The 15,994-nt window shown below is 39.3% G+C and overlaps 1 protein-coding gene across 1 annotated transcript in view; it reads right to left on the bottom strand.

Annotated features, from left to right (window-relative positions):
* LOC144525100 (general transcription factor IIF subunit 2-like) overlaps positions 1 to 15,696 on the bottom strand; it is a 47,165-nt gene extending 31,469 nt beyond the window's left edge. Inside the window, exons 1-4 of the mRNA XM_078261599.1 lie at positions 15,631 to 15,696; positions 15,039 to 15,112; positions 14,909 to 14,927; positions 13,408 to 13,552 (exon numbers count right to left, since the gene is read on the bottom strand). Coding sequence (XP_078117725.1) covers positions 13,408 to 13,552; positions 14,909 to 14,927; positions 15,039 to 15,112; positions 15,631 to 15,696 — 304 coding nt within the window. The remainder of the gene's footprint in view (positions 1 to 13,407; positions 13,553 to 14,908; positions 14,928 to 15,038; positions 15,113 to 15,630) is intronic.
* Positions 15,697 to 15,994: the final 298 nt, after the last annotated feature.

Genomic DNA, 15,994 nt, shown 5'->3' with positions numbered 1-15,994 from the left:
AGACTGTGTTCTGGTAAAATACAGCACATTTGTTACGTATTGGAAGATGGGTTTATGCCCAGAGAACGGCGACCAGCCATCTGCCTGCTCAATTTAAATAGACAATCAAGCTCTCTTCGAAAATCCATATTTCCTACATTTCAGGGATTCTAAGCGACGTGACTATTTTCTTCATGTAGTGTAGTGAAACTTGTGCCAATGTGTGGAACTGTATAAATATAAGAAGAGGGGAGCTCAAGTGAATTTCAAGGGAAAAATAAATGTTGCAAAACAAAATGTCAGCAGGGCTAGAATTTCATGTCAAACAATACCTTTGATACTCATATTTCGAGAATGGCATTCTTTCCATGTACATTCAGGTTGTGCTATGAAAGAGCAGAGAGCAGTGCAACAGGAGAGAGCCGACAGCTTCAAACTGCTCTAACAGTCAGTTTTTCAACAGTCAGTCCTTTTCAAAAGGCTTGATCTCTCCGACAGCAGGAACTTTTATATCCTCCTATTGGATCAACGTTGGCACAGCTTTAACAAAACAGCAAAACTGCTCCATGACGTCACTCGTGGAAAGAGCCTAACCATACAGCTATTAGTGCACAACTTCCAGTACTGCACAAGGAGCTGCTAAAAGCTGATGAGTGCCAACAATTCATACTGTGGGCCTGCTAAAATCATTGTGAATGAAGTCAAAATAGTCCTGCAAGCATGTGTTGTTATTGTCGTCTGACTACAAAGTCATGCTTTTTAAGAGGTATCCAGTCAATTGACATTCCTCTTTAAACCCTCAGCGATTCATGAGCCACACTTTTGGAATGAACCTACAAAGCTAAGCCAGCCACGCTCCTTCAATAAAACACCTACGACAGTCTGCACAGGATCCAACAGCCTAAGCAGTTCCAACGGTTTGGGGCCTGATGCTACTACACAACAGGAATTTCAAATAACAACATAGCAGGACAACAGCAGTTTATCCCTTTGAAACAAACTACACAAAAATACATCATGGTTAATTCACCAAGTCTGTTTCCGTTGCACTTCGTCACATTTTGTTTTTATCGATACACAAGCGTTTCCGCCTCAGTCAAGCTAAGAACTTTTTTACAATATTTGTAATTTTTTTAAATGTGAAAATTGAAATTGTGCATAAAAATAGGTAGATGGAAACTATCTTACTGATATTACCAACACAGAGACACAGGAGTCTGCCAGATAATATAACAATACTACATGTTAGGACCATCAGTTTAAACTATTTCTAAGAAATCCTGGTTTCAATCCGTGCGGCATGGCAGATGGCTCAGTAGTTGCTATGGAAAAGACGCTCGATGGTGTTTTAAGCCCCCAGCGTCTCCTTCCAGGCAGCGCTGCGACAGTTGACATCAAGGCACCTAACCCTAACCTTAACCCTAACCCTAACCTGCGCTGCCTGGAAGGAGAAAACACAGCACCAAAGTTGACAAATTCATCCAAAACTTAATCCAAAACAGAATCTGAGAGTAAAATGATTTAGGCTGCTGGCATAATCTGCATAATCTGTAAAAGGCCCTGAAAACCTTTTTCTCAAATACTCTCTTAGAGATGAGGTCCAACATGAAAAAAAATGTTCTGCCAAAGTTAGAATAGTTTGGGTTATTTCTAGCCTGGATGCCAGCCTAATTTAGCCCCGCCCACAACATTCGAGGTCAGGCTAGGTTATTTCTATAGTCTGTATGAAATATGGATATACTGAAGTCTCCGTGACATCACCCATAGGTTTCTGAAGAGCCAAAATGAAGCTCAAAAGTCGGCTCCAGTAATCGCCATGTTGGCAGTGCCTGATGTCAGCTAATCCGAGGGTGTAACATGCTTAATTATGCAGGGGCATCTTTCTGTGAACCAATCAAAGTTTAGCAACGTGTCAACCAAAATCTGATGACATGGGGTTGTTTGCTTGTGTTGCCAGCACTGTCAGTCAAATTTGATCAAACACAAACACACAGTCCTGATGAAGCAGGTTAACTAAGTGTCTGACATTTAACATAGCTAAGAGTCTGACATTGCAAATTTAAGTTAGTTTGTATTAACAAAAGTGTCAAAGTAGGTATTCAAAGTTACAACACTAAGTAACTTCTGGAGTCTATAGTTTACAAACTGACTAAATGAATGCAAACACTCTGTAGGTGTGGGTTTAAGTTATTTCAAAAAGGACTCAAGGATTCCAAAACTTTAGTGAAAAGCATCACAGAGACAGCTGAAGGAAAACCATACAGTAACAGAGCAGAACATTATCTGGCTTTCTGTTCTCCCCTGCACGCTTCTGTGGCAACTACGCCTGTTGCTTAGCAACCTCTTAATCAATACCTGGATCTTGCCGGAACAAAGCAGAACGAGGGGAGGAAATAATGGAGGAACATTTAGCTAGCAGCCTTACAGTACAAAAGCCATGTGAGACACCATTCGCGTACGTATCAATCATCAGTGATCACCATTAGCAACCCCTCTATATTGTTGGCTCATTGAATACTTGTATAACAGAGGTTGAGGAATGGATTATACAGAGTCTGAAATGTTTGTCTAATAGGGATTAGAATCTGCATGGCTGGCTGGATTACACATTTCAAATGGACATGGACAGACATAAAACAAATGGACACAGTTAGAGCTGGCTGAGAGAGAGAAGAGTACATGCTTGTGTCTTGTTTGGCATGGAAACAATTTAACCCTACGGGGTCTGAGGGTATTTTAGGCCCACTGATGATTTTAGCATGCTCTGATATTGTTGTCAATTTGAACAAATGTAAGCAATATTTTCAAGTACAATTACTTTTTTTTGTATTCAGTTACAGCTACAATAATATTTAAGTAGAATGTATTTTATGATTGTCCTTTTTTTTCAAATAACGTAAATAAACAAGTTGTAAAAAGGTTGCTGGAATTTGTGAAAAAACATTTGCATTTGCAAACATTTCCACTCGACGTTTCCCTTTTTTTATTTTTTCTTCTCTCTCTCTCGTCCTGCATTTCCTTTAATTTGTTTACGTACTTATTTGTTTATTTTTTTTATCTTTTGGATGTTGTATGTCCTTACTGGTGTGTATTTGTCTGTGTGCATTGGTCTGTGTTGTTTTTCCCCCGTCTGGTTTGGACCTGATCTGGGTTGAGGGTGGGTAAGGGACTTGAGGGGAATTGACATTTTCAACTATGCTTCGTTCACCATGGCCTCTGCTGGGGGGGGATAAAAAAAAACATTTGCCACTTGAGGCGATTGTGTGACGTCTTAGGTATCTAACAAGACCACTTGTATGTCTGTTGTTTTGTGACGGCAGAGATGGCAGTGGGAGTGGTAAGCCATTTTTTCCAATCTTTGGATCGCCTGATCTCCTTGTGTAATAATGCGTGTATAACCTCAACCTTGTAATGCGCAATCAAATTAGACTTTTTTCTTTTCAGGACAACCTGGGCTATCAGGACATGTATGCTGCAAGAATGTCACATGAATCATTCATGTCTTTATAGTCATAACAAAGATGAATGTATACATTGTTATGTAATTGTTTGTAAAGACAACGGAAATTAAATCTCGGAGAAATGTATTAAAATCACACAGAGAACAATAATGAACATGACTTTTGGCTATTGGAAATTGTTCTGCCAAGTCTTGGCAATCAGGGGAAACAAAAATAAACACTGTAAATAACACAAATAAAAAACTATTTAGATTGGTTTTCCCAGAAACACCATACGCTTTTATCCATAAAGTTAGTTGTGCCATCTCCAATGCATTGTCTTCAATGAAATTACACTTCTACACATCCAGGGCTTCCTGAATGACCTGCAGCCACACACACACACACACACACACACACACACACACACACACACACACACACACACTACAGTCAAGGCCCTCCTGCTTGTTTCAGGTTAGGGTTATCGATTGGCTGAGCTGCCTTTATCCAAACATCATGTCATTGATTGTATACATTGATTTAATATTAAATGTGTTACAATGAGCACAGTAAAGGTTATATAGTTAAAAGGAGATATAATATATGCAATATAGGCTATATGCTTTGAATCATATTTGGTGATTTCGAGTGATTACATAAAATGTTATGAGCAAAAGGTAAATTATTGGATGCATATAGCTGATAATATATTTGACTAGATTCTCTCTTTTTTTTTTAAAGACTTGCTCTGTCCGAGGTGTCAAGAATCTGTAAAATGTGAGGAGGTGTGAGGCAAAAAGTGTGAGAGTGGGGCCGGAAATCTGCTGCTACCGCTACGTGTGTGTATGTGTGTGTTTGAAGAGAGCGAGACTGTGGGAGTGAGTGGGAGGCTGGTGTCATACAGTACACATTCATGTGGGCAATGGGGGCGGAGCAGAGCGTCGGTCAGGTAAATAGAGAGTACACACCACCACATCTCAGGAGGACATTATCCTACTTCTTGTTTCCAGTGCACTTTCACAGTCAAGCCAGCCATGTTGAGCACTGACACCTTTAAGAAAAAACCAAGAGGTTTTTTTTTAACACCCCCTGAATGCCATGTTTCCACACAAAAAATTATACTGCTGATTCTCTCTGACATCTTGACTGAAACCCAAAGCATTTGTAGGTCTACTAGTGTTGCTGAAAAAGAGAAACATCCAAGAGAGATAAATCCATTATCACATGTAGGAGGTATTAATGCAGATGCAAGTGTGGGTGAATTTAAGTGCACGAGGGCGGTGATAGAATAAACTTTGTGGCTGTAGGATGCACCCTGATGAAGAGAAAGCGCTGTTTCAATTTGCATAACACAGTTTACTGATAATGACAGATGTAGCTGATGAGAAACCATCTGTTGTAATGGCAAAAACAGAAAAATTAAATTTTCCTTTCATCGGGCTGTGGTTATACACTTAGTTGCCAGTTTATTAGATACAGCTAGCTCAAACTAATGCAGTCTAATACAACAATCCAGCAAAAAAATCATACTTTAATGTAAGTTATGTTCATTTTAGAGGCTGCGGTTTGTGGTGCTGTTGAACTGCATTGTGTTATACATGTGTTTTTATTATTTCGTCCACCCCATTTATATCAATGAGGGTTGGCACAATTGAGATGGACAGGAACCATAAGACACAGACAAGATACAGCCCGTTGTGCAAAATGCTTCAAAATATTATGAAAAGTCGCAGTTACACAACTCTGCAGAGCTGTCCGCTCGAATAAACTCAAACGAACAGCCGTCCACTCGCTCTCCTCTTTGAGGATGAGCAACTGGAACAGTGACAGGCTGTCAATCACTCGCAAAGTCATGACAACCAAATAAACAGCGCGAGTACAGCATGTTCACCACCAAGATGTGCAGAAGGCGCACCTTTTATTATTTTTCTCTCGCTTTGTTTTTATGTACACTACACCCACAGTATATGTTCAGAGCATGAATGGACTGAACTCAAACCTATTGACACAGTGGGTTGGCTTTGCGATCTTCTTCGACGCCTGGTAACTGGCAACCTGGACAAGACCCTCATTGCATAACAGAGAACAAAAACTGAAAACAATGATTATTGTAAAAGATGGACTGTAGATGCAAAGATCGGTCGTCACCGATGCACTTGGCCACTTAAACAACAAAATGTCTCCAATCAACATTAAAGTGCTAATATTATGCTCATTTTCAGGTTTAGAATTGTATTTAGAGGTTATATCAGAATAGGTTTACATAGTTCAATTTTCAAAAAACACCATATTTTTGTTGTACTGCACATTGCTGCAGCTCCTCTTTTCACCCTGTGTGTTGAGCTCTCTGTTTTAGCTACAGAGAGAGGCATCACACTTTTTCGTCTTTGTTGGGAGTCACACATGCACAGTAGCTAGGTAAGCACTACAATAGGGTGACCAGATGGTCCACGGTTTCCAGGGACAGTCCCTGGCTGGAGCTGTCCCCGGAAATGTCCCCGGTTTTCACTGTGACTAACAGACCCGAAATTGGAATGAAAGAAAGAAAACATTGACCAAACGTATAGTCGTGCACCCTACATGCGCAGGCTCAAGACAGCCAGAGCGAGCACTGCTCAGAGCTCAGAGATGTTTTAGAATGCCCATGTTTTACGATGCTAAAATTGCTGTTTATTTCCATGGAGTCTGGTGGGTTTAGCGAACGCAATTTTTTATGTTTAAAAAAAGGATTACTGCTTACTTACTTACTCTTTAATAGAAAGGTCCACCTCCTTAGAAATCCTTTCCATAATGTTGTCCAACACTTAGAATATTAATCTGAGCCTGTCAGCGGCAAAACAAGCACTTTTATGAACGTAAATACAAGCTGAACAATTGTCTTGTTTCGTCGCTGCCGACTGCAGTGATCTCATTTAATACTGGACCAATGTCAAAGGAAAATATTTTCTCAATAGTTTTAATTGTATCCGATACTCAATGAGCTGTTGCAGAAACAAGCCCAGGTGTGAAGCAATAAAACAAAAGCTGTCAGGTAAATGTAGTGCAGTAAACATTACAACATTTCCCTCTGAGGCGTAGTGGAGTACAAGCATGAAGTAGCAGCAGGGGCGATTCTAGGATAGACTTTAGGGGGGCTCAGCCCCTAATGAGAATGTGACACAGATATAGCACATGCAAAAGTGTTAACCCCCTTGCTGTGACAAATTGTTTGCAAGAAAATTAACATTGAACTTACATGAAATGTTATATTTGCATTCTGCACAAACCTCTGCACACCCATTACTCTCTGTGAAATATCTCACAAACTCTTCACTCAACACATGCATCGGTACAACAAGCGGTTCCTGAGTAATCCAGTTTTGAAATTGCAACAAAATTTCTACATGGTCTCCAACTTTATAATTTAATCTCATGTAAACTATTTATGTCAGCACAGATATTTTTTGTAAATTGCTTAGCCAGTGTATCCCACCATAATGGTTATTATATTGCCAGATTCCAGACAATCCCACTTACTTATATATATATCCCACTTACAAATATGAATATATATTTCTACTGGTATGCTTCCTAGTGACATTAATGCAAAAATATGAAGAAAAAACTATATAGTACTATAATAATACTATATAGTTATAATTCTGAAGTGCAAAATAGTTCAGGCTACAGCACAAATATTTCCATCCATAGATAAGAATAATCAAGTCTAACCTCTGAATTTCTTTTTAAAGGGCACCAGATTGATGCATTTAAATGTTAAAATAGACACCATTTTCTTACAGGGGAGCATACCCATGGACCCCCCTAGGGGGGCTTGTTGGGGCACAAGCAGCTCTAGGTCTAGTGACGTCCCTGGGGCAGTGTCCCCATTTTAAGTTTACAAAGATAAAAACCATTACCTGTTTTTGAGGTATTTACGCTTCTGAGCTGAAAATCTCCCCGGATTTTGTCTCAGAAATCTGGTCACCTTACACTACATGCCAGTCAGAAGCAGAGTATGAGGGAGTGCCATGCTAGCAGCTAGGCGAGCATTATAACGTGTGTTACAAAGTGACGCACGTTCGTCATGGAAGTAAAGGCTGGACTACAATAGAGCTGTTTGGAGCAGTTTGTGAACAGTGTTTTCTGTTGGAGATGGTAAGTCCCTTTGGAGTGGACTTTGGGCTTTTTCACTTTGTAAACCTATAACATGCACAAAAAAGATATATAACACAGGAAAGTGAAAAAGCCAAAAAGCATAATATGAGCACTTTAACTGCAGACATGGAAATTCATTTAAACTAGGGCTGTCAGCATTAACGCGTTAATCGTGATGCGATTAAGGGCCGAGCATAACGCGTACATTTTTTATTTTATTTTTTTAAATCGCATTAATCGCATGCCAGCATTTATTAATTTATTTTACACTTCACTCGGCTTTGCGTCGTGCCTAACAGGCTACTATTTTGACCCTTTGCTGCACCGTTACTTATCATCAAGCTGCGATACTTCCTCCTGCTGCAGGCTGCAGGCATGATGAAGACAGACAGCAGCAACACAACTCTGAATGGCGCTTTTTATTTTCCAAAACTCCCGGACGGCTCGTAGACAAGTTGAAAGCCATATGCACATTGTGTAAAGCCGAATTAAAATATCACCGAAGCACGTCAAGCTTGAGCTACCACCTATGGAGCTAATTAACATGACTCAGGTTGATGCTACCCACTAGCATGCTATACACTCAGGCAAAGCAGTATTTTGGAGATTGCTACTTGCCGACCTGTGGATGAAACCAAAACAAAAACAAAAATTTACTACAGCTCTTGCGAAACGGGTGGCAACTAACTGCAGACCTGTCAGCATGGTAGAAGACTCTGGTCTTAAAGACGTACTACGGTTGGCATGTTCTGATCCGTCTCATTGCCGTCGAGAGGGACAGTAGTTTTCACGCATACACAGCCTGTACGACATGGAGAAAGCAGCCCAACTGGAACTGCTGCAAAGTGCTGCAAACGCTGTCTCATTAACCGGTGATCACTGGACGTCAGTGAGTAATCAACATTATTTAGGAGTTACTAAACACTATATTGACTCTGGTAAGGACAGGGATTTTTAGTTTTTTAGTTAAGTACTTGGAGGAATTGTGCAATAATGACAGATTCATACATTTTTCTTTTGTTTACAGTAAATAAATAACAAATACAAATCTTAAAGTAAAATTCATCAAGTAACTTTCTTTGCATTCATTTGATTCCCAATCAAGATACACTGGTAAGAATTTCTTTCCATTGTTAATATGTACTTAAAAACTGTTCTGAAATGCAAAATAATAGAATTTTAATCATGTGATAAAATATGCGATTAATTGCGATTAACTTTAGATATTCAGCGATTAATCACGATTAAAAAAAGTAATCGTTTGACAGCCCTAATTTAAACACATGACCGCACTTGGTTAAGGTAATCTATAGCCTATAGGCATTACGGTGGCAACAGCTGCGACGTATGGCTACGATTCCGACTATGTGGACAACCAAGACCATCGCTGCATCCATCTCTAACAAAGATCTTTGACAGACAAGTTTTGCAAGAAGGCACGGTCAATCTTGTCAAGCTCTGACCACCCACTCTTGGAGGAATTCATTCCTCTTCCCTCTGGGTGGAGATATAGGCTCCCTAGAGCAAAAATGAAATTGTTCTTAATCAATCTGTTGGTTGTGTGCTGCTAAAATGGTTCATGCCTTGTTTACTGTGTTGGTGTTTTGTTGTTTTTTGTACCTCCAACTGCAAATCAAATTTCCCCTCGAGAGATGATAAAGAACTCTGAACATCCCTACATCAGAGGGGCACCAAGGCAAGCATGGAGGAATTAAACACCGACTGCAACTTCTCTGCTGGGCATCCTTTTAGCCAGTGTGAAGGCTGTAATGGAAGTTTCTGGTCCAGCAGGGGTAGAGGTTTCAAAGTTTAGTGAATGTAACAAATAAGACAGTCGGAGAACTGAACCAAGTTAGGGTTTCAGATTTATTAGGATATATTTGCAAATATAGGAAGAATAACAGAGTCACAAAAGCACAAGCAGCTCAGTGAGTGCCGATTCTTCAAATGAGTCAAGGAAACACTGAGCTTAAATGCACATTGGGAAAAGGGGAGTGACAATTCAAACATGATCTACCTACAACAATGGTTTACATTTTCTCACAGACAGTGTCCAGATAAGGTTAACAGGTTATAGGTTAACATGCACATAAAGATAAAGATCCTGCCAGATACTTTTCTAAATCTCCCAAGGTGTCATAAACCCACTTCACCTTATCCCCTGTCCCCCACTTTCACATCTGGGGTCACATTCCCCGGACATCGTAACTGACTAGGGAGGAACGGATCTGGGAAGGAAGATGGTTTATAGTGTCCTTGTAGTTTATCAGTTTAAACAAAGGGCCTATGCTTCGTCTCCCAGACTTTCTGTCTCAGCAGTTTAAGCAGGATCGAATCAACATGATAAGGGGAGACAAACTGTTCTTTCAATAGTGCTGAGAGAAGGCTATGTGTTAAGAAAAACATAAGAAATAAAAGGAACAGTGCTCAAGTGTAATTTTTGCCATTACAAGGCGTCAGATGGGTCGTAAGATGGGCGTCCTCCTTGCCTGCATCGGTTTCCAGCGTGATGTCGGGAGCTGTGGTGTCCTTTTGCCGAGACTTGGCTGGATCTTGGAGTGCCGATATCATTCAACCGCGTGACTCTTTTTCTGTGTGTCGATATGACGGACACATTCTGCTTCATGAATCATGCACTAGTTGAAGGAGCTGATGGGATTACATTTTCCTGGAATCATACCTCATACCATTTCATTTCACAAATAAAAATTGATTGATTTATTGATTGTGTCACTACAGTACTTTCAATTCTAGCAGACAAATCATAGCATATCTCATGTGAACTGTAAACATTAGATTTGTCTATTGAACCACTATTGTTTTTCCACTAATCTGTCAATTATGTTTACATTTTTACCTTTATGAACTACTCTGCGTTCTCTGCAATACAGTCCCACTTCATCAACAAACCTATGATTCTGCTGAAGGGATAAAACTACTGCGGCTCCCCCCTAATGCAGTACATTTTTGCAGTGTTCTTTAGTAAAAGATGAGAATATCTGACCACTCTATATAGATCACAAAGAAACTTTCCTGTTGTTTTTTACATGTCATGTTTTTGCTGGTTTATATATAAAGTCCTGTCACACACACACACGTCATTTTTTTATTTTTTTTTTATTCCATACTGCACTAGAGAACTATACAATGCTCCATTTAGTTTCACAATTTCCATTTTGGAGTTTTGGTAAACTGCCATCTAGTAAATATTTGTGCTTCAAACTACTTTGGCTATAGTCTAGCTATCACCAGACCAAGCTCAATCTTTTAAGATTGAACATTAGTCTGGGGAGTCTGCTCTGTATTTTCTACTGCACAAGAGACGTGATCAACGGGCATAGTTCAAATGACTCTGTACGCAATTGGATAGTCCTTCAACCAATCAGACCAACGATCCGGGTGACCTACTTTGCAGAGCAAGGCAGAGCGAATGCCGGTCGGTAGGAAAAAAAAAAAAAAAAAAAAAAAAAAGAAGAAGCCGGTCGGTAGTAAGGCAAACACATCCTTCTTGTGTAGGAATTGTTCCAGGGCAAGTTTCTGTTGCGTTTTCAGAGAAAACTTGCCTTTGAAATTTTTTAAAACAGCAGTGACAGCGGCATCAACGGGTTGCTGCGCTTCGGTGGCCGCCATGTTGAATGTAAACAAAAAGCTGCTTGCCTTCGCTTCTCTATCGTCATCGTGTTAAACCCACCAATAGCGCGCCAGGTGGATAAGCCAGTTTGTGATTGGTTCCCGCAAATGTGTGACTGAAGCAGGATAGATAAACGTACAGGTTTCCAGCCTGAGCTGCAGGGCGAAATCAAATCGCCGGCAGATCGGGCTGGGTCTACATGTTTGAAACATGCTTTTTGTTTTTATGCTAACACCACCCAACTACATGCACCTGTGGCAGCACTTGAAAAATACTATGAGAAGCAGTCATTTCATTGTGACTGAGCTAGAGATGGTCCGATACCATTTTTTGTTTCCCGATACCGATTCTGATACCTGAACTTGCATATCGGCCGATACCGAGTACCGATCCGATACCAGTGTGTCATATATTTTATTATGTTTTAACAAGTGTATACTACTATCCCTGTATGTGTGTGATATTATTTCTATCTTTGTTGTCGGTCTGGCTCAGGTTAAACTCTTTGTGAAACATGAACAATGAACGCCCAAGAGCTTAAATTTTATTATCCAGTTTGACAGTCAGTTAGAACGGAAAAACAACATACATAAACTACTTTAACGTAAATTTTCTTTAGGGTTTTATTACGTGGTATCGGATCGGTGCATAAACTCCAGTACTTCCCGATACCGATACCAGCGTCTTAGGCTGACTGAGCACTGGCACCCTGGTAGGTACAGAACCGCTTTTGACATTTTACTGATTTAAAACAGCCTGCACCCTGCTATTTATTTACCGTCTCCCTAAATTAGGTTTTCACTGAATTATGGGAACTTTTTTGTTTTATTTTATTCCTTTTCAAAGGCAATTAAAAAAAAGACACATGAAAGTGATCAAATAGAAGCATCGCATTAACAGTAACACCCTAAACTATTGTAATTTATCAGGTCACACGCTCATAGACACCCAACCATACAGTTATTTTTAAACTCTGATGCAAATCCCTGCAAATCCCTCTAGCTCATGTATATGTATGACACATCATGGCTGGCAGCAAATGTTTTCCATTAATCAGAAGCAACAAATTTTACAGTACAACCAATGTCGAATCAATCAACAGCAGCTTTTTTTCAAAGCATCAAAGCAAGAAAACATAAGAAAGTAGACAAAGTTAAATCTGTAACGTGTCATGTGCCACTATTCTGAGTAAAGTCCCTGAGCTTTGGTTTTCTCTATGAGCTGTCAACGGAACAGCTCCAGGACTTTTGCTTGCTTGTTTCAGCATGATTTAACAACAACAACTCAATCAGGTAAATTAACATAAGACTACTATTTTCTATATTTAACTAAATTTACTTAAACTCTAGTCTAAATCAACGATGTTTCATTTACGGGATTGTTCCGGTGCCGCCGGAGGTTCCGCTGGATGTCCCTTGTCAGATGTCCCTCACCTTCCGCTTTCTTTGCGTTAGCATTTTAAACTCCAGTCAATTCGGGGAAACATCCTCCAAGCTAGAACCGACAATCAAATTATATTTATCTTTTTTTTTTTCGTAACATTTTTATCACACAATCGACAGCCATTTAAGTTCCAGAGCTGGCCTCCCTACATGCCTATGTTCCACCAAAACAAGTTCCTTCCTGAGGCTATTTTGCAGAGGCACCGTACATGCGTCCAGCACGTAGCGCCGCCCAAGACGATTGTGATTGGTTTAAAGAAATGCCAATAACCAGACCACCTTTTTCTTCTATCCCAGAATGTTGTGTGGACCAGACAGACCCTCCTCCGCAGCGCTGTGGAGATAGGTCTGGCAATGCGAGACTACCTAAACTCTACATTCAGACTTTCCTATATTTTTTCCCTTTTCTTCTGGGAAACGGTCACATCCTCATTCTGAATCAATGTGAATACTATTATTACAAGCCAACACCTTTCTCTTAAAAATGTCAGATGTTTGTGGGAAGCCTTATTTTTGCTTAAGTTTTTAAGTTTAACACTTAGTAATCTGCAGGTACTTGCAGTAGATCTTAGATCACATCTGTCTAGGATATCAACTTTTGTTTAGCTTACAAACCACACTGCCCTGTAGAGCGTCACAGGAATCCCTACACCGTCAAATCTATTTGCATCTATTTGAACCCTCCAGCCCCCATTAAACATGTGTTTCAGATGACATTATCTAGCACAAGAGAAACACTGAGACGAGGGCTGGAACAGCTGAGTCGGAGACTGACCTGCGTTGCTCTGGCTGAAGACAGCCATGGTCTGTCCACCCACTGTGTGCATTGTGAAGGGATGATCCCTTGGGACCTGCAGTGATGCATCCTGCTCCCCCACAGCTCCCAGGGCCGTCAGCTCCTCATTCAGGCTGAAACATACCTGAGAAACACAGCTGAGTCAAGGCCCTGCTGACTAGTCATATTAACAACAAACTCTCTGATTCATCACATAAGGTCAAATATGATATGATGAACTTATGTTGAAGCTCTGAGGAACTTTAGGTCAATGCAGCAGAAAATAGTGATGGGATACAACAAAGAACAAAAAAAATATATGGCAAATAACTAAATAAATAACTTTGCTAAAAACAAATACAATATGCAGTATGAATGGGTGAAAACAATACTTAACAAGACTAGGTCAAAACCTAGTATATGGCTGGACTGTATATGGTCAGGGGATTGTAAGTGGTGGTGTCCATAATGGGAATATAGATATTAAATGTTCATCTGTAGGGGTCCCAGTAATATATGTTTGTTGTGTACTGAAGTTACATTTCACATGACATGGTAAAGATATGTTTGAGACAAATATTTAAGGACTGCTTTTCAATGCAGGCTAATCCTGCTATTTTCAATAGTCAATAGTCATTGTTCTGAAATAATTATCTAAAGTGTTATTGTATAATTAATGTTACTTTGTTTAACAGACCAGACCTAGGTTGCACCCCATGATAATTATGAACCACAGCCTCAAATGTTGGTCTTGAGGAGCTGCAGCATTTATTCATGACAAATTGAAACCTACACTGTACATTGACCGATGTAAAAACTGCGCCAGAAACTAAAAGTATAATGGCATAATTACCTTGCGCTTCTTTCAGATGGTTCTTTTTTAAAGACGATTTCTCCTTTCTTTATAATGTTAAGGCCGACTCCTTTTTGTTATTTGAAAAGTTTTTCTTTTACTGGGTTTTCCTTTCAGCATCCATGTTTAGCAATTGTGCTTTTTATACAGCACAAGCTGCACCACATTCGTGTTCTGTAGCAAGGGTTTCGGCGTCTCGTCTATTTTTTTCTGCAACCCACGATAATCTATTATGAACAATACTATAACAATACGCATACATACATATATATATACACATATATATACATATACACATATACATACACATATATATATACACATATACATATATATACACATATACACATACATATATATATATATATACATACATACATATACATACATACATATATATATATATATATATATATACACATATACATATATATATATATACACATATACATATATATATATATACATATATATATATATATATATATATATATATATATATATATATATATATATATATATATATACACACATACATATATATATATATATATATATATATATACACACACACACACACACACACACACATATATATAGCCAAAAATCACTCAGCTGTCTGTGAAGTATTATATGAAGCTGTCTCACCTCTGTTTTGCCTTGCTTTCTGTCAAGTAGATGAGAAGACAAAAGTGTGCATTACCGATACTGATAATGAGGACATGATTTAGGCATATCAAAACCATGTATTGAAAGCTTAACCATTTTCACAACATACTTTCCAATGATAATCTTTCCAACTTCTCCTTTTTCTGTGGCCTTGTCCCATTGCAGAGATAAATACTTGGGGACCTGGTGAGAGATATGGCAATTTAAAAGTTATTATTAAGATAACAGGTATTCTGTCGACGTGTGCTCATGACGGAATGTGCTACTTAGAAGTGAGCTTGGGAGGTTAAGAATATCAGGGTCTCGCATTGCCAGACCTCCACAGTCCGCTGCGTCAGAACTGTAGTATGTTGCAGGGTAAACCACTCTGAGGCAGAGTAGGGCTGCCCTTCGCCATCCTGGAACCTACACTACGGTTGCATTTTTCGACTAGGCAGCATAAATCGTAGGAACACGGGTAAACATACCACAATACTAACTTGGCATGTTACTCAACATGAGCTTTGACGATTATTTTTCGTCAAATTGTTAATTTCGACATGGATGAAATTCATTTGAATTAGTAAAACTGGTAACGTTGGCTAAATTAGCTCAGTTAACATGACTTTAAGTTGGTTGTTGGGTGGATGAGTAACTGTTACCGTTAGGTGTAAGTGGTGAACAAACGTTAGCTAACTGTTAGGTGCAGGTGGTGAACAAACCTTGACAAGCCACACGCCTTTACTTTGTTTGACTCCAGTTAGATTAACCTCCGTTTTGTCGGACATAGTTTAAATGTTGTCAGAGTTTGAAAAAACTGTACGTATACGGTAAACAAGAACTAACGTTAGCAGGATACGTGTTAACGCCTCAATTAAGTCAGGAGTGCACAATTAATTAGAATAACTACAAAATAAAACTTCCTGTTTCATCTTTCACAATAAAACTCCGAACAACGATACAGTGATAGACCTTTCATAAAATAGTCTGCAGTTGAGTTATACCTCATTTTATGTCTTCTTGAGTCATGTCTTTATTCCTTTGTACTAGGGACAGTCGTTTCTTTTTCCACTGTTAGCTGCCCGT

The sequence above is a fragment of the Sander vitreus genome, chromosome 11, assembly GCF_031162955.1.
Source record: "Sander vitreus isolate 19-12246 chromosome 11, sanVit1, whole genome shotgun sequence".
In the NCBI taxonomy this organism is placed as follows: Eukaryota; Metazoa; Chordata; class Actinopteri; order Perciformes; family Percidae; genus Sander; species Sander vitreus.
This window is presented reverse-complemented; position numbering and strand designations above follow the sequence as displayed.